At 35.2% G+C, this 27,147-nt stretch overlaps 1 protein-coding gene across 3 annotated transcripts in view; it reads right to left on the bottom strand.

Moving 5' to 3' along the window:
• MTA3 (metastasis associated 1 family member 3) overlaps positions 1-27,147 on the bottom strand; it is a 133,179-nt gene that overhangs the window by 82,114 nt on the left and 23,918 nt on the right. For all 3 annotated transcript variants that reach the window (XM_053974511.1, XM_053974512.1, XM_053974510.1), the window contains exons 5-6: positions 14,578-14,641; positions 13,432-13,549 (exon numbers count right to left, since the gene is read on the bottom strand). In XM_053974511.1, coding sequence (XP_053830486.1) covers positions 13,432-13,549; positions 14,578-14,641 — 182 coding nt within the window. The remainder of the gene's footprint in view (positions 1-13,431; positions 13,550-14,577; positions 14,642-27,147) is intronic.

Here is a 27,147-nt window from a genome sequence, read left to right as displayed (position 1 = left end):
TTCTTTTTGTATCCAACTAAAAGAAAACAACTTTCAATATAAACTCTGAACAGCTTCTTAGAGTGAAATTCTTTTAATTTAAACATAACAATACTGCAATATAATATATTATTAAGAAACTGAAATATGAATCTATAAGTTAGGTTTTATTTTTTAAATGGTTGAAAATGAAACAATAGAAATTTAATTTTTAATGAAAAACCATTGATGAGGTATCTGATTTTAAAGACACCTCTGATGTATAAAGTTTTATTTTTGTATTTTGCAAATTTGCACTATTTTTTAAAAAACCTTTTTATTCTCCTTCTCAAAAAGTAATTCAGCTGTGAATTCAATTCCAACATGCAAACTAAACACCTGGAGTGCTCAGCTTTATGAATGAATCCAGCTTTCAGGATATGCAAAACAGCAGTGCCAGCTGCTGGATCCTTAATTCCATGGGACAGAAAATCTGTAGCTGTGGGGTTTGGTCTTAGTAAGGCAGTAGATCTATCCATGGACAGAACTGGACACCATACCAAGAGTTTCAACCACAGAGTTCCTCCAAGTAAGCAAATTCATTAATTCATACAACCTCATGAAATGAGCCAGTTTTGATGTGTGTGTCAATTCCTCAGACTCACCAGACACCTAAGCAGATAAATGTGAAGGCATTTGTAAAGGCTCATATTCTTAATGCTTAGCACATATATAAGAAGTCAGTCCAGTGCCTTCATCTCTGTGTTTTAGTTTTGTACTTGTGGAACAGGAATATTTCTCAGTTAACATTGCAAGGATGAGGAAGACAGGTATTTATTGGTTCTTATCCTCCCCTAGATGAGTTCAGCATGCAACACAATGAAATTTCTTTCACTGAAATATGGATTTAGCAGATAAAGCATTTAGCAGGTTGTTGCCAGAACTCTTTGGGAGTATATTACCTGCAGGTAATCCTAAATGGTTTTTTAAACATAGTTTCACATGCTCTTTGTGCACCATTGTTGTAAAAATAGGCAACTAATCACTGAAAATGAAGTTTCAGTTCATTAATCACATTCTCATGCTGCTCTTTAGACAGACTGCAAACATTTTCTCTAACTTCCACAGGAGAAAAATAGAATCACATTGAATTTTCTTGTACTGCATATGAACAAAGTTCCAGACATTAAACCTGTCTCTCTAATGTAAAATCTGAGCTTTCTCCTTGGATGAAAAGTACATTAGTTCCTGACTGAAACAGTCAGCATATTCATCCCGCATAAAATTCTTATTACTCATTTTTATTTAATTTTTTTTTTATGATTTGCAGTTCTCACCAGTACAGATAAAGAAATTCAGAAGGAAAGTTCAAAAACTTACACTAAGCTCTTCAAAAAATATGATGGAGTTACGTGCAGATAACTTCTCTGATCAAAATAACTTGAGAAAGCTTAAATGAAAAGCGTAGGCAAAAGAAAAATTATTTGTTTACCTTTCAATTCCAAAACAATCTCCCCTGTGCCTTAGTTTGCCTGACAAAGGTATATTCAGATTAGGAGTTATATGTTTACACAAACCTCATGGTAAAAAATCATGAATGTATAACATGAATGTAAGACATGTATAGGGACTAGAAATGAAAGCCAGGCTATGTATAGAGACTATAAATGAAATATATCATATGATAAAGGCCTGTTACTTGTCTACAAGCATTTAAACTGCTATTGGGCATTTTTAAAGCCAATAAAACATGCATAGTCCCATTTCCACTTATCCTCTAGAGCTTGAATTTATAAAAAGATTTAATCATTCTGCACTTGAAAAATCCCTTTCAAAATAGAACTGCCTCCTATGACCTTAAAGTTCTCTCAGTGTTCAGCTTTACAGTACTTATAATTTAATCACTGACAATCAAAAGACAAGCACTCACAAAATACTCAGAGCTTTAATTCATCATGTTCTAAATTCCCAGAAATTAACAGAAAGAATTACACTTGAGCTCAGAATAAACTGAACTGCAACCACACATTAATGACCAACTTCTACATAAAGCAGCATCAAGGATGGCTGGTTTATGGACATGCCCAGTGCCGGAAGGAAGGAACAAATGAGGCTGCCTCTTTCTCAAAACCCTGCAAAACTGTTTTCAGTTTTGCTGAAGTTCCTGAAATAACACATGATGTAACAGACTTTTCAGGAAAAGGAAAGCATGGTGAAAATGATTCTGAGTGTAAATAAAAGAACAGTAGAATACTACATATGAATATTAATAGTATTTAAAATAAGTGCTGGTGAAAAAGGGATACTAAAATGCTGAGACATTGCATCCTCAAAAAGAACCCAAAACCAAAACAAAACCCAAAACAAACCAAACAAAAAAAAAAGACACCAAAACCAAACCCTGACTGAATTAAAATTAAATCTGTGGTTCTGCAATTTTGGGTTGTGCTGGTTGTTTTTAAAAAAACCCCTAATCTTAAATATGCAAATTCCCTCTTACTTAAGCATTCTATAGAAAAAAAAAACCTTTTTGTGTGAATAAATATAAACAAAACAATTTAGAGAAGAACTTTTTGTTTAAGATGAAATGTATTTTGACTTATTAAAATGTAAAAAAACCCACATTTTATCTGCATCTGCTATTTCCTTTTTCATCTTCTACAGAATAAACTTAGAAGAAAAATCAGACTTGCAATAAAACAGCAGAGAAACAACCATCTGAACTTACAATGAGTCCTTTTAGGTGAAGTTACTGAGGTAGAAAATACCAGCAAAGTATTTGTACTCAATTAAACACTAAGACGTTGCTGCTTGAAAAGTGATTGGGGTGCTCATGGGGATAATAAGCACATACACAGCACACGATAAATAACTCTACCCTTCATAAGGCCGACTACCTGACAGAACTCATTTAGTATTTGAACAATTTTAGCCAAGGTTCTACAGCTATTATTAGCAACAATATCTTTCTGACAGCAATCCTGCACAACCTGCCATGCCAACACACAGCATACACCATTCATGCTGCACTGCAACCAGAGGGCCACTTTAACCATTCCCTTCAACTTGTAGAGAAATAGGAGTTCATAACAAACAGAACACTAATAACGGAAGCCTGACTCCTCAAGGAGTTAAAGACAGCAGGGTATCATGGCTCTTTTTTCACAAAGACCGAAATTTCAACTGACCTCAAGCATAAATCAAACTTAAAAAGGCAGATCTACTTTTATGATTCAGGGCAACCAATGAACATGAAAACAAACAATAACAGAAAAAACCCACTCCAACTATCCCCAAGCAGGACAACCCACATTACTCACCTCAACTTTTGAGCATCTTCTGTAAAATCTAATTGATAAACAGCACTACTTCCAACTCTTCTATCTTATCCTCGACTGCTAACTTGGAAGTTGTGAGTGATCAGAGAACTGAAGCTCTGAAACCTCCATGACCACATTTGGTCTGTTTGATCAAAATTATACATGCACTTAATACCGCAACAAATTGGACTAGAAGGCAACAAGTATTTTCAAATAACATCACTGTAAACACTTCATAAAACACTATGGTTTATGCAAAGCTTCAAATACCTAATTGAGCTTCTGTAGTACATGTGGCCACAGCCCTAAACGATAGATTTTCCTTGCAAATGCATGATTAGGTCGAAGCAAATTCTTTCCTGAAAACAGGCATCAAGAGGCCATTTACATGTGTTTTGTTTAATTTCTAATAAAACTGATAAAATTCTATCAACGTGCTTTTAATTGTCTAGCACAAAAATCAATAACTCAGCTCCCTAGAAGTGAGATTGGCAAAAGTGATGTAAAGGATATTATAATCCTATTAAAATTTGACATGAACAATTTGTAAAGTGTATTTTACTGTTTGTGATAATCAAGCATTTGACAGTTAAATATGCAAAATTTACTGTATGAGCTTAATAACAAAAAAATCTTCAAATCTGACAAGGGATTACCATATTTAAATTGGCTAACCCTCAAGAAACAGCTCCTACTTTTAGAAGGCATTATAGAAAAAAAAAATCACGTTAAAGTCAAAAGTGCAACCAACAGAAAGCCCATTTGAGAACAAAATATATTTGAGCATATATAACAAGGAATTTTATTATTTGTTGAGATTCATCTCATCTGAAAATCTGACCTATTTTTAATATCCATTTTCAGCTGAAATGAATCAAATCTCAGCAACATTTTTTTTTTCTAATCTGACGATAAAGGTGAGTCTTACTGGGTTAGCACCATCATACCTGTTATGTTTGGTGTTCTATTGCAGCTTCCACAAATAGAACTCCTAAATTTACTTGTTATATCTTTTGTTCCATGCATTCCTTCTGAAAAATGCACTGAAATAGCCATCATCTTATAGTTGAACCAAGATCCTAGCCAATATTTTGAAGTTATCATTTATTTTGCTGCTGATTTACTAGATTTTCAAATATAAAAATTCAATGCATTTCACACTGAACTTGGTGAAATCAATTTCTACAAGGTTCCTAGGCATCTAGAAGTAAACCTGAGTTAGGCATAACCATCTCCTTTTGTATTTGCCCCTAAAGGTATTTTTTTATTTCAGACTTTGAGCTTTACTTTCTGCTCTGTGGATCCCATAAAGTCATCTTGAATTGACAAGAAACCTGGTTTTAGACACTGACTGAGAACTCCCAATTTGCTGTATGTAGAACAAGGGAGGTATGCAAGCAAGTAGACGCACTAGTTCCTCAAGCCCATCCAAAAATAAGTTTATGGTTGACAGCTTTTTCCACAAAAACCTTTCCCTCACATACTGCTTATGGAAGAGCCTAAAGGTGCTGCTGTTGTCACCTTCTGTGTGTGCACAAGAAAAGCAACTCTTCCTTTTATCATACCTAAGCAACTGGGTTTACTCTGATTCCACTTATTTATTCTTGTAACGGCACTTTGTTTCACTCACAAAAGAAACACTAACATGGCCTCAAAATTATGAGGCCTCATGATTTTTTAAAGCCAGTTAAATACAAAAGGTTAGACAGATAATATTTGTGAAACACTGAACTCAGGAAAAAAGGCAATATTTTCTGAATTATATTTTTAAGAACTACTTACTGTATTAATGCGTCCCCTTAATAGCCAGCAACTGTCAAAAAAGTGACTACTTAGCACAAATTACAGACCATATTTTCTGGAAATCAATAGGACATAAAGACACAATATTTGTTTCTCCTGCCAGATATTTCTCACAGACACACATTATCTGTCTCCAGAGTATCTGACTGTCCAATTTTTAATTGAAATATTTGAATACAGAAGCTTCTAAAAGTATTTCATATCAACGGTTTTTAAAAAGGACTGATTATTATCTTCTCATGACAGAATTAAATCATTGCAACTACATCAATACTAAGAGAAATAAGCCAGCACACAGATTTTGACAAGAGAATCAGATGCACCATTCAAATGACTGCTGCAGGTCTCTGTCTGTATGAGTGACTTTTAAACTCAGCAGTGGGTCAAATAATAAATGGGAGAATTATGTACCACAACAATTATGTACCACAAAGTAAAAAAAGCAGATCCCTCCTCATGAGATTACAGTTGAGTTTCACTATTCTAAGGTATATTTTTCATCAATTAAATAAATAAAAAAAGATTTAATTACACAGAAAGCATTTATAGAACCAGACAACACAATACACCAAGTCTAAACAATCCTGAGCTTTCATAATATTAAAAATCCAAAAGGATTGTAAATGAGTTTCTCATCTGCCTCTTTTAATCATGTTTAAACTTAAAATCCTGAAATTGCAATATTCCCAAACATTAAAAGGCTTGAACTCTGAGTTTAATAGTTTACATTTGCTATGTCTATTAAAACAACATACTCCTACAATGGAGTTGCAGTAAAAAGCACAAAAACAACGAAGACTTTAGAAACCATCCTTAAAGGAATTAATATATTCTTCTTCTAAACAGAAAAATTTTAGAAACTTTGAATAGTTTCTCTGTTTGTCATCCAAAATTTGCAGCTTAAATTTGTCCAACTGCTCCCCTTCTTCCTATTAAGCACTCAATTAATTGAACTGCATTAATTCTAAAATGCCTTGCCTTCAAAGATGAAATCAGTTGCACAGCAAGTGCTATTTTTAGGCACTCATTGGGTATTTTCAGCTGTGCAAGAGGGACTCCAGCATTTAGTTTACAAATTTATTTACTAGAAGAAAAAAAAAGCTTTGAACAGAACATCTTTCCTACAGGTTGCTTCTTCCATTTCAGAGACTCTAATTCCTCTTCTGTATGTCTTAGTAGGGGGTACTCCTCTTCCTTGCCCAGTCCACACTCTTTGTATTGCTTTAAATGGCCAGAGAGAACCCAATTGTGTCAGATCCCCGCTCCATAAATTCCCTAAGATCTCCTTTCAAGCCCAGATGCAAGAGATAAGCAGCTCGGGGCTGGGAAGAGGGCTGCAGCTGGGAGGGGACCATTAGCAAGATCACCCCTCCAGGCTATTAAAACAGGAACTTGCAAACAGCCCGGCACTTGGTATTCAATTAAGACTAGCTGCCAGTTCTCCGGATAAACCTTTAAACCGCATCATTCCACATCATACTAGTCAGTGTCTTGCCGCTTGTCTCCTCCCACATACCTCTGCAGGGAAACTGAAAACTCATTTCCCAAATCAACGCTAACCCTTCCTGCATCCATTATCCCGTGTCCCTCTCTGCCATGGCTCCACTCTGCCCTGGGAGGCCTGGCTCTACCTGACTTGCTGCGCACTCAGAGTCCTCAGAGCAGGCACCACGAGCCCAGAGGAGCTGCTGCGCCCAGGCAGTTAACGCAGGAAACATCCCTAGCAGACACTTCCCTGCTGGAGCCCTAGCTGCTGAGAACTTTAAACTTTCTGTATTAACAGACACTGACCCCCAAGAAAACACCACATTTAACCTGAAGCAGTAGAGACAGTTTCCAAAATTGAATGATAAAACTGAGATTATGAGTGCGTAGTTTGAATGGAATTGTGTAATATCACATAGAGAGTTTAAACTTTTAAGATATAGTAATATATATAAAAGATAGAAGTTTTAAAGCAGACGCTAATCTTTCTTCTTTACCTTCTTCTTCACCCTCTTCTTCACGAGTTTAAGTAGTATTGTATAATTAAAAATCCATATTACAAGTCACAAATAGGTAGTTATCAAGTTAAAAATAATAATTTATCATTTCTTAATTAAACAATTTATCTTTAAAAAACCTTATAAAAAGAAAAATACAACTCCATTTTATAAATTATTAATAAAACAGTACAGAACTCACAACTTCTAAGACTACAATATAAATAAAAACTAATAAACTTCCAAGCCCAAATAAAAAATACCAACTCACACATTTAATCTCAACCTTGACAAAAAAAAAAAAAAAAAAAAAAAAAATCCACATTTAGTGGTGAGTTGACATACGACAATTGCAAAAAATATTACCAAACTCAAAAAAAAAATTATAGTTAGATAATCTGTTTAGTTAACTAAACCTTACACCATTATATAAAAAAAAAAACTTTTAAAAATAAACACTTCCCCTGCTCAGATAACCGTGCGCACACGGCTGCTGGGAATGCTGCCCAGGGGAACACAAGACCCCACTGCTGGCTGACATCCCCTCACTGCCTGCCAGCACCACAGGGCTCTCCCACAGAGCTGCTCCTCTCAGCCCCTTCATTCCCAAATAAATTTCATATATTTATGAAAAATATGAGCAAGGGTCATTTCATACACTGTAATTTTCCCTCCAGCTAGAAAAAAAATTAGAGACATCTCACATTAGAGAGGGAGAAAGCGGTCCTTGTCATTGAGGCACATTACTAGATATGGGGTTAATTCTTTTCTTGTCACTTTTCTTTTATCCTCTTATTTGCTGCAACATTGTCCGAATTTAATGTCCTAAATCTAATTTAGGACATTAAAATGACTAAAGTCTTCTCAGACTTTCAATAGAGTCAAAAGGTCTATAAACTACCACAGAGTCCAAGACACTGACAATGTGAGCTATTTAAAAAGGAAGCAAATAAAATAAATGCAAATTAATTGTTGGAAGAGGAATCAAATTAATTTTCTGCATTTGTGATGACTGGACAGAAGTGGAAAGGTTCATGTGCATCATGAGAGATACAAAAATTCACCTTAAAATGATGCATCTATAGGAGAGGTTAGAGAACAATTATACACTATGAACACTAATGAGCTACTTGAGTTGGACAGGAATTCTCTCCAGATTTCTACAGGGTCTCAGGAATACAACAGCTACTAATCGAGATACATGAGCTCAAACCAAGTTCTGTTATACCTAGGGTGTGAAGGAGGGAATGTGAGCTACTAAGGATAGTCAAGGCTGACAGCTATGCTAGCCAAATTAATCAAAATTGCAACCAAGACACAGTGGTCAACAGGCTTTTTATAAAGAAAAATCCTGAAGTACTGAAAAAGGATCATAGAGGTCCATGAGGAAGCTAAAAGTGACAACCTATTGGATTTCTAATAGGCTTCAAACAAATTTTAAGAAAATTAAGAAATCCCAAATGACAAGATCTCCTGCAGGGATAAACTGATGGTCTGATTCAGCAAGGTCCTTCCTACACTGGCTGGCTGCTTTTTTGAAAACCCTGATTTCAACACTTAAATATCTTAGAGTGACTAGCATCACACTGTTCTACCAAATCCTGGTACACAAAATCAAATGAAACATCAGAGAATTTATTTTGACAAATTACTTTTAAAAACAAATCATAGAAAGCCGTTATTTTAAATTGTAATAATTTTCTCAAAAATACAATTGTTTGGTTGGGATATTTTTTGCCAGAGAATTACTGCAGACAGTTTCATTAGACTTACATATCATGCCCAGCGTGCAGCCATGATAATTTTTTTTGTAAAATTTGTTTAGAAAATATCCTTTGCTTCAGAAGTTTTAATAGAGATTTGACAGACAGAAGACCTTTTTTTGACTTGGTTGCAGCCTTGCCACTTGATTCATAACACCATGAATGAATGAAAGTAAGCATTACTTAAGAAATTACTGATTTGGCCAATGAGATTACTGTAAACAATTGGCTTCCCTGTTTGCAACATGACTTCAATTGTATTTGTTTAGCTAAGCTGTCATGCATTTAAATTTAGTGCAAATGAATTTAAATTGTGTGACAGCTGCAGTTAGGCCTATGATGGTATGCATGGGACAGAGAGAGCAGCATAGGCACGTGACAGGAAAAACAATGCATTAGATGAACTCCTACAGAGCAAAGAAGTTTCCCCGTTTCTCCCATTCTTAAGCATTATCCTACTTCACAAACTATATCCCGAATGCCACGCTAGCACTTTTTCTCTCTCATTCCCTGGTTTTTAGCCAACCATGTAAAACAACCTGTCACTGCATCAATTATTCCACTGCAGGAGACACTGGCTGAAACGCCAGAATTTTAAAAACATTTGGATTTTAAAGCTGTGAGACAAGTAAGAATCAATGTTATATAAAAGTCTACCAAGAATCTAAACTAGCTTGCCTGGGTGCAATCTCCCTGTACACAAAACATGACTAAATAAAATCTGCTAGTTAAAGGTGACAACAATTTGATCATATTCAGAACAACTTCTAAAAGTATGCCTCGTAACCAAGTAACAATAATAATAACGACTTGCCTGAACAAACACTGTGTAGGGTTTTGTTCTTGATTGTTTAGGGCTTTTAGCTTTGTTTATTGAAGTTACTAGTCACAGATTTTATACGTTGTTGATCAAATACTGTAGGTGAGTGTACCACACAGCAGCCTCTGGCCATCACATGCAGAGAACCAGATACCTTGCTCCTGTACTGAGGAGTAGGGATGCTCCACAGAAACGAGATACTTCTTGCCCAAATTCATGCTCTTGATTCTCAGAGATAAACCTTTTTATTCTTGCTTTGCACAGAGGAGAAGAATGTTATCCCACACTGGAAACAGATGTGAAAACAAGCTGCTACATCCACAGAATAAGCCACTGGAGAATGTGTTGTTAAAACAAAGAAAGGACATTCTTCAGCATCCTGCTAGCCAGAATTTGAGTCAATGTTGTAGAACAGTCTCCTCTTTTCCAGTATATTTAAAGCAACTAAAAAACCTCAAAAAATCATCAAACTAGAGTATAGACAGACTGTAACACTTGGCACTGGGGGGTGAAAAACTTCACACAACCATAAGATCATTCAAACCTGACAACTTTTACTCCCAAGTTTTACTCCCAAGAATGGTAACAACAAAAGCCGGAAGAGACTGTGGAAAGAAATCTGCTCTGGTCTTTCTCCAAAGTTACAGTCTTCACTAAATATGTGATCTAAGCGATTTAGCTACACCATTACAAACAAAAGTGGCATGGATTTACAAAGCTTACGCATTTTCAACCAAATTTAAACTTTGTTTACATTTGCTTACTGCAATTTTGTAAAGGATTTATGCTTCAACGTATCCTAAAGTGGAAAAACAGAAAACAGTTGAATCTGGAAGACTTTATCATGCATCTTGATTTTAATAAACCTTTTAAGCTTAAATCCTTTGAAAGTAGATCTTCTTTTTGTTTCAAAAATTAAAGAGCAACATAAATTTATCCAATACACCCCTGGGACAGGGAGAAGCAGGTATGCTGCATTATCCAAAGTTTGACCTAACCACCTGGGTTTGCAGTACATTCTACTCAAGGATGCAAAAATGGCAATATCAATGCAAGGAAAAAAAATCTATTCCTAAAAAAACCACACATAGTTGTCCAATACACACACACACAAAAAAAAAAAAAAAAAAAAAAACACCAGTCTATTCAGATAAAACATAAGTTATCACAATATGGAGAAAGTGCAAGAAATTTGAATTTTTAATCTACTAGAATTCATCACTGTATTTAAAACAAATTGATTTCATGTTTGTGGAACTTCTTTTTCTTTTCAGCCATGTTGTGGCTGGTCTTCTGGAAGCTAATCTAAACTGTCTTTAGTCATTTGAATTGGATTTATATGCCAGTAACCTTGAAAATAAAACAACTGATGGTGTATGAATATTTGATTTGTTTATAGTTTTCTTTGTTTGCTTTGGGGATTTTCTGTAAATATAAACTTTGCCTACCATACACCTTCAAAAAGGTATTCTTCCTTTAGATTACAGAACAAGTTTTATGTGTGAAATTCAGGAATGCTTTTTATTTGATATCATCTAATAATACCATTATTAGATGATATAAAATCTGATTTTTCCAAACTGACAAGATGTTGCCTAAATTCTCTCTTTTAATTTCAGGTGATGGCGCTACACTTTTAAAGAGTTACACATTAGAGCATAACAATTTGGAGACACAGATCACTAGCCACTTTTATCATTACAGGCTGAAAAATGTACATAAAGACAACAAATCTTCACAGAATCCCATAGTGTCCAAATATAACTTTTCTAATCTATTAATTTTAAACATTGTTTGGATTTGTTTTTATGAAAGAAAAGGCTTGACAGTGAATGGATTAACTTCCATGCTGTCAGCTTACATAAAAACACAGCAACAGCTGAATCATCTTTTGTTTTTCCTGGGGGGTCAGAGGGCTATGGAAACATTCAGGAAAAAAAAAATCAGTCCAAACTACTATAATTCAGATATTTTTATCCTCCCAAAACCAAACTCTTTTTTCCACCAGCGACTTGAAATAAGTGCAGATTAATCCAACTGAACCTCTCAAGTGCTCTACAAGTGCTCTAGATCCTTGGTTTGTGGGCAGCTTCATGCTTCTCAGCTCTGATGGATTATTATTTCCTACTAAAGGCAGCAAGAAGACTGCACCACTTATTGCATTTTTTGGAGGTTAGTGGGGCATGAGGAAAAGAAGACAGTAACACACAGTGAATTCCTATCTTAATTATGTATGAGACAGATTATCTACTCATTTTAACTAAACCAAGGACTAAACTCAAAACGTTAAGCTCCAGAAGAACTTGGTAACTTCAGTTTAAATTAATATGGATTTTAACTTTAGAAAAAATCAAATAAGTAAAATTTGAACAGGAAAAATTTTCCTTTATATGTAGTATTCACTATTTCATAATTAGCCTCTGTCTTTAGTAATTTAAGTAAGAAGAATTCCTGCCTGGCAGACAACCCTAGCTTATCCTAAAAACCCTACAGTTCAACCAGATACTTGGGAATCAGATCAGTACTTCGCAGTTGCCTCTCACACACACTGAGACAGCTTGCCAGAGGGCTAATGTGAAAATGGCTATCTTCCTGAGCATATGAACATCTATAGGGTGTTTTTTTTTCCATATGGCAGATAACATTTCACAGCAAGAACAGCAGTGGATCATAATCTACTCATAAACCTGTGCTGAAACAAGCCTGTACATTTTATAAACAAACCTGAAGTGACTTCCTATAGTCTATTTCTGGTTATTAAAAGAAAAGTCAGAATAATAATGCAGGTGATCTATTAAATAGCAGTCATTGTAAAATAATCTGCCACTTGCCAGAAATCAAATTATTCTTGCTTTATACATTTATTAAATAAGGTCTGTAGAAATTAGAAATAAGGGGGGTTTGTTCAAGTAAAAGTATAGCAGCAAAAAAAACCCGTAGATCATGATGAATAGAAAATACAAATATATAAGGTTACAAATATATATATTTGAGGCAATCAGTACTTCTTGGACTTACTGCAAGCGATGTTCTTCTCACATAATCCTTTCTTTTTAAAGAATAAATACCATGACTCTTGAAAACAGTATCTAAATCTAGATATTTACAAAGAAACTTTTTTTTTTAATTTAATTAGCAAATACAGTTGTAAACATAGCAAGACACAGTTACTCATGCTTCTTAAATATGATCCAAACATTAAATAATTATTTTACTTGAAATTTTGCTTAAAATAATAGTTCTATGTAGCAAAAGACTGAGGTGTAGGTATTTGTGCTAGGTTATAAATAAATACAATAAAATTTTAAAAATATCAGTGATTTTAAAGTTATGCCAAGGCTACAAAGTACAAAACAGACAATATGCTTTAAAAAAAGACAATATTTTGAAATAAGAAGACACAAAGACCTGAATTCTCTATGCATTGTTTGCTTTAAATGGGAAAGAAGAAATATCTTTTTCACTTGTTTTACTACAATGCCAATATTTTACAAATGGGTTGGTCTTTAACATCTGCTCTCAATGCAGCCTATCTTAAATAACTAATCAGACCATATAACTAAACAAATATCAAATGCCTATGCACAGACTGGAAACAGACATATTTTCAACAGCTATTCAAGTATTCTTTCTTTTTCCATAATTTCTACTGGTGTTCATAAATTTTCTCAGACCTACCATCTTACTTAGTCTGCCTCTATGTATTAGCTTAGTTCAGGAAGTCAGAATGAGCAATAATGCAATACGAGGACTTTTTTTTCACTAATCAAAGATCAAGTATTTACCTTCCACAAGCATGTCTGGCACATCTGCTTGATATCTAGGCCCCACTCTGATTTCTCCCTTGTCTGCTAAAAGTGTTTTCAATGATGGATCATACACCAATGAATAAAAAAAAGTATCCTAAAAAAAAGAGACATATTTGCAACAGCATAATAATTTTTAAAATTGGGTTTGCAAACTTGTAACACCTTCCATTTGGAAATTTGCATCCTTTACAGAACACAGATTTGGTACATAAATCTTTATTTTACATAATACGGATGTTTCATGAGTGCCTTTAAAGAGTTAATTACGACCTCTCTCATTGTTAGAACTTACTTCAGAACAAAGCAATAATTAAAAGATTTGTACAAATCAGTGGATTTGAAGAGAATTAATGTTAACTGCTTTCTGAATTTAACAAGTTTGCACTCATAAATATCTCAACCATACTGACTTTCCATTATAAATTAATCTCAAAAAAAAAAACTTACCACTGCCTGTGTAAACCCTTCTCGTGCACTAAAACAGTATTGGCAAATGTGGTATATTCACAGAAGTATAGGCCATGTCCTGCTTTCAAAAATCTTTTTACTGATTATCAGTGGTTTGGTGTAGAAATTTAAAAATAAAGACATGCTAATTTCAGTTAGAAAACACTGCCTTCCTGATGTTATATTAAGACATTCCAAAGAAAAACATGTTTATTTTAAAGGCATTTTGCAATTTTTCAAATTCTTGGGGAACTTTTTTCCTCTCTGGTAAAGTTAAGCATCCTAAGTATCTTCCAGAAGATGAGGAGATACTTTCTACATAATAAAAGAAGAAAAAGGAAAAAATAAGGAGGAAAAAAAAAGTACCATGTGAATTCCCCCTTCAGCATCTGCTACAGGAAAACATCTCTATATTTTCATCTGTAAGATGCCATATTAATTACTTTAAATTAATTCTTTTCTAAATACAAACAGATTCATAATAAACCTATCATTTAAGTGTGTCAATTAAATTTTTATCCAATAATATTGTTCAAATCAGTGTTGTGAACAACATGAGTTTTCTAACCTATCATCCAAGATATGATTTTCAAAGCATTGTTTGCCCATTTGTTAAAAATACAGAAAGAAAAATAAACTTATCCCAATATTTTCTTGAATAGCAATCACAATTACCTCTTTCTCCAGGTATGACAGCACAGATTCTGTCTCATTCAGAAGTGCAACGCTGCATTTTCCCCTACACAAACATAAGCAAGAATAGTTACTTTGTAAATGTTCAAACTTCAAGTACAGAGTTACTTACAAGAGAGCAATCTAAATATACTTTAAACTTCTGCACTAAAAGTATAAACCCATTAAAATATATAAAAATCAACATTGTCATACTTTAATAATACCAAAATTAACATAAAAGCAACAAAACAAATGGCTGTACAGATTCAAGCATTCAAGTACATTGGAGTTCCATCAAACTGGGAAATAATTTCAGCAATGGAAAGGCAAAAAAAGAGAAGAGGTACAATGGCAAACAATAAATACATACACAATTAATAAAAAGGCCTGGATTAAAGAAACATCACCTCCAAGTGACTTATCTCCAGTAATTTCAGTGAACAATTTGAAAACAGATAACCTAAACTAGAAAGAATATAAGGCTTCACTTTTAAGGCTGTAAAAACAAAGCACTTTTGAATGGAAGTATTTTTAATAATGAATCATAGTTCTATTAGTTTCTTCCATGCCCACATTAAAAGGCTAATGACCACATTTCCGTGGAGGCTCTTGTTGCCCAGTAGTGGTACAGACCTGCCCATGTGTAACATAAGTAGTCAATGAATGCTTTGGGACTTCAATCCCACCACCCTCCTTCCCTTCTCATCCCATCTCCCCCAGCATTGCCTTGCCTCAAATTTCTCTGTCTCCAGCTTCTCTGCAAATAGCCTGCAGAATTATTTTTAAAAAATGGTATTTTAAAGAAACACTCATGGATGTGGACGAAAAATGTTAAGTGTGCTGAATCACCTTGCTAGCAACTCACATTTTTATGTTATAGTTTACAACTTAACTACCATTTTATTTATTTATGTTTGTATATGTATATATATATATATATGAAGATATATTTATTACTCCTTACAAACAGCACCTTGTATTTCATGCACCAAAGTTTTACTCAGTTTAGTTGGTATTTGCCAGGAGGTTCCTGTGGCCTTTTACATCCAGCTACAGGAAATATGCCCAGAACACCCATCCCCCATCTTCCCTCATGGAACAGACCAGAACACAAATAGAGAAAGAATACTTGTTTGCAGAGACCTTCTTGATTTTAAGATAACATACCCATTTTGTCAGCGAGTGCTGACTCTAAGCTCAACCAGAGGCATTAGAAGCCAGTTGCTAATGGCTGATCATTAAGTGAACATACCCAGCTAATGTGTTATTCATTGCCACTGCGCATCCTGGGAAAGGGGGGTAAGCCACTCATTACTGTCCTGTTTCTCTTCATTGTCACACCTGTCAGGAGAACCACACTACCAAAGAAAAACAGGAAGAGAGGGGAGGAAACTCTGACCGCAATCCACAACAGCGGAGGAAAATCCTCCTGCAGCAGAGAAGTAGGAAACCTTCTAGATACCCCATCACGTCTTTCTTTGAAGGCTTTCTTTAAGCTTTTAGCCTTGATAATTCCAGAGCATTCACTTCTAAAAATTAATTGTGTTGTAGCATGAAGTCAGTTTTCTAACTTTATTTTAATGTTTTATTGGGGTTTTTTTTTAGTTTAAAAGGCTAACCAGGAGTTTACCTTTCCAGTCTGGTTCTATTCCATACAGCTCGAGTGTGCCCACTCTCTCCACTACGGCCTGCCCTTTTTTAACTTCAATTACCACAGAGGCATTGATTGCTCCACTGCCATCGTGACTGCAAAAGTATTTTATAGATCAACCTCATCTTTTATTGCTGGTCCGCTAAAAAATTCATTTTATTTCATTAAGATACAAGATTAGCCCCTGCAGCACGTCTTCTAAGTGAGTGAGTTTCTATTTGATGCTAGATTTCTTTGTACAGAACTTTAACCATCTAATGGCTGCAGTCACACAGAGGTAACATTTTGTATGCATATATGATCTCTTGTCATTGTGTCTTAATGGAGATAGTACTAGACCTAGAGTAGACACTAAAATAAAAACAAAAAAAAAAAACAACAACAAAACTCACGTTTGAAAACAGATTACAGAAGTCTTTCTACTTTTAATTCTCTATATTACAGTTACCCATTTCTGTAATCTAGAAACCTACAATACTTAATAAAAGTGATTTAGAATGTTTAACTCCTCCTCGCTCTTTCCCATCAGAGGAAAAGCTTCTCTGTATAGTTGCAAATGCTCTGCTGGACTGAACCAAGCATCTAGTTCATTGTAGCATGAACACTGAGCACCCCTCAATCATGGATACTAAGGTAATAACTTGAGTGAATATTGATTTGCAGTAATATGCCCCTTAATATTCTCCAACAACCACTGTACTTTTCATCTGTTCTTTAATACTCAATACAATAATCAAAAGCCCTGGAGAAAAAGCTAATGTCATTTAAATCACATTACAATATAACTTGGGAGTTTGTTTTTTAAGGGATGTATCTGAGAACCCATAGCTTCTCTGGATTCAAAAATAATATTTTCCTCCTTACAATGTTCTGGAGCTTTATTCCTTAATGCTTTTAAATTATTTAAGATAACTGGGAAAGATAGAGCTATATCAAATAAATAATCATTATAACAGCATAAAGTCTGACTGCTCCAAACTAGACAGAAAAAAGAAAGGGGGAGCTAGCTACCTACAAAAATAAATGAGAGTGTATGCTGCATTTAGCAGATTACAAAATCAGTTACACATCAAAATAAAATTATACTCTCTTCTTTCAGAAATCCTACTGTCTTTACATTTTGAGTATTATTCAGATTAGTGTCATACAATTGTCATACAATACAGGTTCATTGTTCTGTTGGAGTCTCCTGCCTGAAATGCATCATTAAATTGAACTCAGGTAAAAATTGCAAAGAATTGCCCAGTTTCAAAAAATTACATAAATAAATAAATAGTTGTCTACTATTTTTCCACATATGAAACCTTCTTTCTCTTATGTAACTCCGATTCTCTGATTTAAGCTGTATTCCTCCAACAAGCAGCATTCTTGACTTAACTGGCATCATCAGGGTGAATTATTAGTTAAAAGCATCAGAAGGTCTAAATGTTAAGATGACATGTCTGATTTTTACCTTTTTCTCAAATTAAAACTATTCAGAAATTTTGGTTTTTTGCTTCCTACAGAATCAGGCAAAATTTATCTTGTAGTAATGTTGAGGGAAAGTTTAAGCAACCTCAGCAATGCAGAAATAACAGTAACCAAAAAAGTAAGTCAGCTTTTATGTCTTCATTACAACCTAATTTTGATGAGATTAAGTTGTGCTTTCAGAATCCTTTCTGCTCTTAGATGTACTTCATATTTAAACTGGTCACAAATAAAGAGTTGTTCCATTGAGCTGACAACAATGCCAACAAAACTTATTATATAATTAAATCAGCCAGCAACAGAAAGTAATTTAGAGGTCTTGCAGTAAAAGGAGACAATAAAACTCGCCTATAAATATTGGCTCATGGTATTGCCAGCTTCTATCATATAAACCTCTTAGGATTCAATTTCTTCTCCTGTCCTAGTAACCAGAGCCACAACTCATAACTTTTTTCCTTAAAGCATTAATCACGTGAAAGCTCTTTTCACATGCTACACCTTCCTTCACTCTCATTTGTTAGAAGCTTTTGTCTGCTTGCATATTTCTTTTGTATGTTCCAGGTGACTTCACCACTGAGTTGACAATTCCTGATCATTTACACCCATCAGCTAAGGGATGCCTGACAAGCTATTTTTCCACGACTACAGCCTACCTCCATACTTCAGGGAAGCCCTTCTGTTACAATACAGAAATGAGACTCTCTCTCTCCAGAAAAAAAAACCCAAAACTTTAGTTCTAAAGTGCCTTAATGATTTTGTAGGAAAGGGTTTTATCCACAGCCCTAGCAGAAACCCAGGACCATGAAGTCCCAAAAACAAAACTCTAACCATCTACAGCCAAAACCTCAAAGCACAGAGACAATAATGAGGATTAAAAGGAAATGGTAAGAAACACTAGTTATCAAGGTAGATAGAAGTCTCATTGTAGGGCACATAAGGATTTGTTCCCCCTTCCCACCACCCTTGTTTTACAGAACTGTTTTTCTTGGGATGGGTGGGAGGCTGTTTACCATGGAGTAAAGAAAAGGATAATTAAATTCTAAAAAATAAGTGACAGCTTTCTGAGACTCATAGGTCAGACTGTTTTGGACAATTCAATATGGAGTTCATGAAAATCAACACTCTACATGAGATGTCAGTTACCATCCAGTCCTGAAGGACAGATTTCACAGCGAGCAAGCTGAGCTAAGACCTAAGAGATCTTGAAAACTAAGATAAAAACGTGCCATGTTTCAGTAGACCCAACAGAGGAATGTCTTACTTCAGACAACAATGTGACAACAATCAGTATCTAGATGAGAGAAGGACAAGACTGCCCTTACTAATCTGTTACAATGAAGGCAAAAGATGATGATAACCAGCTCAAGAGTTTAAGTAGCATGAAAAAAAGTTGTACCAAGGTTATTACACCAGAAAATGTTATCAAAATATCTGGTTAAAAAACCTAGACCAAAACAAATTGCCCAGAAGATTGAATGAAATGCCTCCTTGTTTGCACTGTCTAGGCAATTGTTCTTTAACGAGCTTTTCCTTAAAGTAATCAAAAATATAGACTAAAATCTTTATGAAAATTTTAAAAAGCTGATGCAAACACTTTTATTTTAAAACTATCAAAATTAATCAAAATCAACAGCAACTGCCTCATCTTTTACAGTGCCTGTTCATTTCAGCCCTAACTTTTACACCAGTGGAAGCCTCCATGATTCCTGTTCTGCTATTCTTGCAGGCTATTTCTTCACATTCTCACCAGATGAGTAAGACAGCCCATGAGATACAATTTTTTTAAAATAAGAAGAATTTCTTGGAAGAGGAGGTATGCAAAAAAAAAAAAAAAAAAGAAATTACAAGAAACAAAATACCTGCTGCCCTTTAACTAGCATGATTTATAAGACTGTGAAAGGCATCTTCATGGGTTGAGTACCACACCTGTTGTAGATGTCGGTGAACCCAATGGGAAGAATGATGAAGTCTAACTCCATTTCAGAAGGCTGAATGATTTCTTTATTATAATTATGTTATAATACATTAATATGCTATATAAAAGAGGATACAAAATACTACAGGCTACTTTCTCTATCATATCTCACTAACTCACAACTCATGACCCTGTTCTCCAGAGTCCAGACACAGGTGGATCCGATTGGCCATCAGGGCCAAACAATCCACCATGATCCAACCAAGCGATCACTCTGGGTAAACAATTCTCCAAACACATTCCACAAGAGAAAAACAAGGAGCAGAAATAGAAATTGTTTTCTCTTTCATTTCTCTCTGTGCACCTCAATAAAAAATCCTGAGAGAGAGACAAATGTGCTTGCCACACCACACCAACAAAATCTCCTATTGGAAAGCAGATGTAGCCTGGGTGATAATGATGCAGTGCAAAAACTCTCAGAACTCATTGCTCTGGATTCCCACCAAGTCAATGAAACTTTATATGCATTGCTAATTCAGATACAAGCTGAAGAAAGAAAAACACATGTGCAGGCACAACCCCAGAGACTTGGAAATAACAATTATCAATTGCCCTCCTGAAAACAACAGAATTACATTGGATAATTTTGTACAGATATATACCAATTGTAGCTTGATGATCTGCATCAAGAAATGTTAGTGTCTCAGCAGACATTTGGAACATAGAAGCATGAGTCACTAGCTAGACAGTCTAAAATAACAAGAAAGAATATTGGGAAATATTATGCTTGTGAGAAAAATCTGATTTGATTTTAACATATGCTGTAACTTCAATGACAATCAGAGATTAAACTCAAATGAAGGTACATAATGAAGAAGGATAAAAAGGAGCAGGTACAGGAGTAGAACTCCAGAGCAATCTTTCACACATCCAGCATAAAGGGAGAAAAGTAAGGGGAAAATATACAGATACTGAGTAAAAGGAGGAGAGAGCTACCTGAAATAACACCACCTTTTTCCCTGAACTGTCTTAAATGAGAAAGTGTTTTGAAGATTTCCAATCAAACACCCACTTTGAGCCAAGTCTTGATCCCTTACAAGCAGCCTGCACTGTAATGATGATCACCAAACCACAGAGTGGGAACTGCAAAGTCGAAAGAGCTTCTACTAATTGTATGAAATGGATTCCCCAGTCACAGCAAGCCAGTACTAAAAGTACTTGTGTATTTTACTTTCAAGCACAATCTAAGGGGCACAGAATGATGCTGACAGACACATACCAATGTCTTTATAGCAAATATCAAGTTCTCAAGACTGCAAAGAGATTAACTGGGGAGCTGTTGCATAACACTAAAAAAAAAAAAACCAACCCAAAAAAAACCACAAAAAAACCCCAAAAACATCATAGTGATTTAAACCTATAATAGATCCCCCTAACTACAATCTGACTTTTAAAATATTCAATCAATATCTAGAATTGACCAAAAATAATCTGCATTGTATTGATTCATAATTAATTGGCTCAAGTTTGTCTCTGTTCATTTACAGAGCCATCTGAAACATGAGGAAGAAAACCCAAACAACAAACAAAAAATATTTGATAGGTTACTACTACTAGGATCTGTGCCTCTGACAAAATAATACCAACCTTCTAAAGAGTACAAGATTGTGTATCTGTGGCCAAAAGAGAAATCAATATACTTGGTATTATCTGATAGCACACACTTGATCAAATAAAATCAAACACAGAATGCACAGCAAACTAATTTATGCACATCTAAATGAACTCATAAATGCCTGGCATCTAAGTATGTGCATAGATCATATGATGACATCATATATGATGGCTATATTCTGGGATGGCCCAGAATTTTGATACTGCTCTTAGTCAAAAACTTCAGAGTTTTAATTTTAGAGCTGGAGTGCTAATTTTTTCCATTCCAAATTGGTAAGATTTACAGTCTCCTGAAGCAATTGTGCCCAACTGACATGGATTTAAAAGTAATTAAAAGGTAAATATTTTCTCAATGTGGCCACAGTAAAACTACATATTTTGATCTCTCAAAACAAGCATAACTGTAGATGTACTTTCTGTAAACTGGAAACTGCATTGTTGAAATCTCAAGTCATTGATATTTTTTCTCCAAGGATTAATTCATGCTAAAAAGTAAATGAATTGTTGCCTTTTAGCACAGCAGCACTGATGCACATGAACTGAACAAAACCACAGGAAGCTGGTTATGAATGATTTTCCATGCATTCATTAAACCATTTAGGTTGGAAAACACCTTTAAGATGGTCAAGTCCATTACAAGCTGCCCAGCTCAGAAGCAATACACACCACTCCAAGCAACTGAAAGTAAAAGTTTTGCACCCTGTGAAAGGCTCCTACTTTGTAATTATGTGACTACAGTGAAATGTGTACTGATTATCAGATATTTAAGTGACAGTTTTCCACTGATAAATACACTTTTTCTTACACTGTTACAAGTACTGGCTATTGACCACATACGAAAGCAAGATTCTGTCCTGAATTGAATTTTTATTTTAATTCAAGTAAGATTAATTAGAATTCATTGGAAAAGAAAAAAAAAAAAAAGAAAAAAAAAAAAAAAAAGAAGAAAATAGTCAGACATGCTTCAAAAATCCCTTTGCTCCAAATAAACTCAGCCCAGAAGGGAGTAATACCTTGTTTAACAATCCAGATGATTAGGTAAGCACATGCCTATGCTTGTGTCTTATCCAGTCTGATTTATGCCAGAAAATAATCAAGCTTATAAGGATCATAGTAAGCTTTTAAAAAATAGCTAAAATTTGTACATATACTCACACACCCTGTATGCAGAAACTTCTAGTTTGCCAGGAATGCCAAAACTGGAAATCCTGAGGTAATACCACTAAATTCTAAAGGTCCCTGTCTTGAGAAGTAACACTATAAAATGACCCACCGTGTCTGTCTTGAGCTTCAGACCATTCATTGCGTTTTGAGCGAAGGAATCCCACATTCAGAAAAAAAGTATTTCTCTACACCTTAGTTTTATCACACAACTTTCCTTTTTGCTGTTCTTTCTTCTTCATGATCTCATCAGGACTCACTAATATTGATACTTCAAACAACTGAGTCATTTATAACACATCTAAAGAGCACCACATGGTTGCTTACAGTTTGTAAGCATGGCATGCTCCTATAAATTGCACGTGCTTAAGCTACTTTTTTTTCTGTCAACAAAGTGGTACCAATCACAGTTTTCTTAGTCTACCTAAGAGCAAGGGTATCATTTAAAAACCAAAAACACAACCACCAAAATAACAAAAAAACACCATCACCAAAGACAACTAAAACAAACAAAACACCAAACAAAAAAAAATTAATTCTGTGTTCTGAATTCCATTAATGATCAGAATAATGATCCTTATAGACTGGTACTTTGGAAGTCTAAGTACACATTTTCATACTTTTACATGTAAAAATATGCAGAGAGTACAAATTGCTTAATAAAAATTGAAGAACTCTTCTCATGATCTGACTATTTGGATGCTGTTTAACGTCACATATGCACAGGCATTCTGCAAAAATACTCAATTCTCCCCAGTCATATTAATCAGCTTTTAATAAAACTATCTTATGCAATCACAATTCTTAAAAGGCTTGTCAAGTCCTTTCTGTGCTGGAACAGAAGTAATAAAGCAAGCCATGACCATCTTAAGATAGTTTTGAGCGTTCTTTTCTTGGTTTTGCCCTTGTTTGTCAGATTTTAAAATAAAGGGTATGTGTAAAAATATTTCAGAATCAATGCTCAAAGTTTTTCTTCCATAGGTGCATAGAAAACTTGAATTTGCTGTTTATGCCAAGCAACAAATAGAATCCTCTAAAAACAAACACTTAGTTTATCCAATTGCAGATTGAATAAACACTCTCCACTAAAGATTAGGGTGAAAATTTACTACAGTTATTTGAACAAACTCCATCATGACAAACATCTATATAATGTACAGACATCCTACATATGTAAAATGAAATGCAAGAAAAGGAATATTATTTTCTTTTTTTTTTTTTTTCCCTGAAGGGGGTGGAAGTTTTTGTTGATGTATAAAGCAGCCCAAAAGAGTCACACCTGCTTTTATTATGACATCTGCAAATGCTCAGCTTGTGTATACTTTCCAAACATTTAAAATATAATCATCATCATCATCTTACATAACCCCCTCCTCAATCTCAAGACTGAAACACCAAATGAGCAAACAAGAAATAAGCAAAGATATTGAAATGGTAAGATGTACCTTGATATATAAATAAATTCTTCTACACAATTCATAAGAAATTTTTAACTTTAGAGCAATTACAAATGAATTTAGACACTAATACATCTTTTACAACAATCTAAATATGTTTAATACCTTTTAACACTTGAGAACTTAAGAATGAAAAATAAATTTAAAGCCCAAATCAGAAGTCAGATAACCCAATGCATCTCCAACAAGATAACCATTTGCAGATTTTTATACAAGAACCCACTTTTACCACATGCTAGGTTTTATGGTGAATTTTGCAACACTGGCAGATAATTTCAACTTCCTGACACCTTTCACCATTTTCCCCCCCGTAACTTTTCATGCCTTTCCAAAATGGTGTATTTGGTAATTCTCAAACCTCTGAGAGCCCAAGTACCCAGCACTGGCTCAACTCAGCCCCTCTCTGGGGTGACACCACTCACAGAAGCCACCTGTACCAATCCTGGGTGCGCTCCCTGTGTGACATTAATGAAGGAGAGTGGCTCAGGGAGTCCAGTGGGCAGGACAGCTGTGACAAGGACATTTGGGATTACAGAGCCTGGCAAAACTGCATCTGCATCATGCTGGGATTAGGAAAAAAGGAGATAATCCACTGGAGGGGTTTTACTGACTGCACACATTTGAGCAGACAGGGGAGGCAATAATTTCACTTGTAACTTGACAAGTAGGCAGGAAGGTAACAAGCCTTGTCTTTGATCCCCAGACTGATACATGAGCTTGTTCCATGCCACACACCATGACTCGAGAACAAGCTAGGTAATTCCACCTTCTGAAACACATTCCACTGCAAGAACTCTGTCCACAAGGCACCATTGCCACATTTAATTACTACACTACCCACTGCTAATTATTTTCTAAATCTGGCTCTCCGGATTTTTATGATTTTTATGCCAAAACTTTTGCTGCTCCCTAAAACTACTGAAATGGCATAGTGACATCTAATTTAAAGGGGAGACAAGATGAAGTCTAAAAAATCCCAGCATTTCTAACAAAACAAATTACATATCAAAACAGTTACATATAATGTATACATAACAAAATAAAAATATCAGAATGAGGGATGAAACTGTATTTCACTAAGACCAAACAGATTACATCAGAATTCTTCAAGACCCAGAGCTGCAGACCAAAAAGTTCCAGAATTAGATATGCACATCAAAGAAATCTAACCCACTAAAATTACTGCGTGGTAGTTACTCTGGAGCTTCAACTACAAAGTAACAGCAACAGGTGTATAAATGAGACATCATTGTATTTAGAACAAAAATAACCTTAGGGGGTTTTTGGAGGGAAAGAGGTGTAATTTCCTTTACCATTCAGTTTGAAAAACTTTAAAAGGGTAAAATTAAGAAAAGAAGAAAGATAAAACAAAAGCAGTAAAACCTTATAAGTAAAACCTAATAAAAACATACTAGGTAAAATTCTTTTACTCCTTCAATTTCAATAAAAAAGGCAGTTAGATACTTTTCTTGGCTGAGGATGTCGGGAAAAGGTCAAGATCTGTAGCTGTCAAAAACCTCCTCTATCCTCTTAAAATCAACTTGAACTTTCTCCTCTTCCTCCCAGAGGGGTTGAGTTTTTGTGTTCTTACTTTGGAGAAAGCTGATTTCCAACCTCCAATCTCCACTCTATGCCATTGTACCATTTACTCCTGTAACTCCAGTCTTTCCTAAGGGCCAAAACTGCAGGTGCTTAGAGCAAAGGCCCACATCATGGAGCTACCCTGGCTTTTATTGCACAAATATCCCCTAGCTTTCTATATGGAGGCAACTGATTTGGTAGACCAGTGACAGCAGAGAATGTCATTGAACCTGACTTCAGCAAGGCCCAAAGTGTTCCAGTGTCCTCAAGCAGATTGGAAACATACAGACTAAACAAGTAGACAATAAGCTTGGAAAAGCCACCAGACTGGAGAGGCTGTGGTGAGTGATACAAAGTCCAGCAGGCAGCTGGTTACTGGGGGTATCCCCCAGTTACTGACCCAGGGAAAAAATACACTTTCAACATGTCTGCAGATGATATTAAACTGTATTTGTTCACTCTTAAGGTATGCCAACTAAAGGGAGAAATTCTACTGCTTTGTTCAATTAGCTAATGAAAAGATAGATAACTAAGATGGTGCCAGGCTTCTTTCAGAGAAGCAGTGATAGAGTACAAGGTAGTAGACAAAGTTTCAATAAGTAAAATCCCAAATAGATGACAGGGAAAAAAAAATCACCACAACAGAAATCAAATACCAAAACAGACACCCAGAGAAGCTGTGATATCTGCATCCTTGAGTATTCTGGAGTACTGATGGAAGAAAGCTAGAGGAGTGCCACCTTCTCAAAATTTCTCTCCTCTTTAGAGGACAAGCTAATTAATAAAACTTAAGAAAACTGCTGAAAATCACAGATGTGAACACTAGTAAGTTAAAGACCTAAGTAAGGAATACCTTATAGTCTATTTGCCTTCTTGTTTGTTTTTAAAACAGAGTTTTAAAATGTTGAAACATCAAGCTTGTTCCAGAATGTGTCTGCTAAAGGTCTTAGTAACACGTGACAGCACAGTCCTACAACATTCATCTGTTCTGAAAAGTAGCTGCAAGTCATCACTCTGCTTTTGCCTGCTGTGCTGTGTGGCATGTACTATGAATTCATGTGTTTTTCTGCCCTCTTTGTGAACTATGTACTGGAGAACCTCTGTTGTATTTGCTGAGGTGAGAATTGTGAGGTGAGAAGACATTTACAATACTTCTTCTATGTAATCTTCCCTCTGCAAGGAGAATACCTTATTTCAATATCAAAATGTCAAAGTAAGTAAAAGAAACTGCACAGGATTATTATCTCCATGCTATAGTTGGAGCAGCAGAAAATTGACAGTTAAATTACTTTCTCAAAGTCAGAACAAGTAGCTGAATAAAGCACAAGAAATTAATACAAAATTTCCAACTTCCAGTTTTTGTGTTGTCAGCAAGAGAGATAAGCAACCTCTCATCTCTGTAGTGCCCAGTGACAGAACCCAAAGGAATGTCCTGAAATGTGTCAAGAGAGGTTTAGGTTGGATATTAGAAAAAGTTTTTTTACCCAGAAGGTGGCTGGGCCTGAGACAGGCTCCCCAGAGAAGTGCTGACAGCACCAAGCCTGACAGAGTTCAAGAAGTGTTTGGAAAATGCTCCCAGGCACATGGTGTGATTCTTGGGGATGGTGCTGTGCAGGGCCAGGAGCTGGACTCAAGTGATGTTTGTGGGTCCCTTCCACACAGAA

Source organism: Vidua macroura, chromosome 3 (assembly GCF_024509145.1).
Source record: "Vidua macroura isolate BioBank_ID:100142 chromosome 3, ASM2450914v1, whole genome shotgun sequence".
Classification (NCBI taxonomy): domain Eukaryota; kingdom Metazoa; phylum Chordata; class Aves; order Passeriformes; family Viduidae; genus Vidua; species Vidua macroura.
Note: the sequence above shows the minus strand (reverse complement) of the source record. Positions and strands in the feature narration are given on the sequence as shown.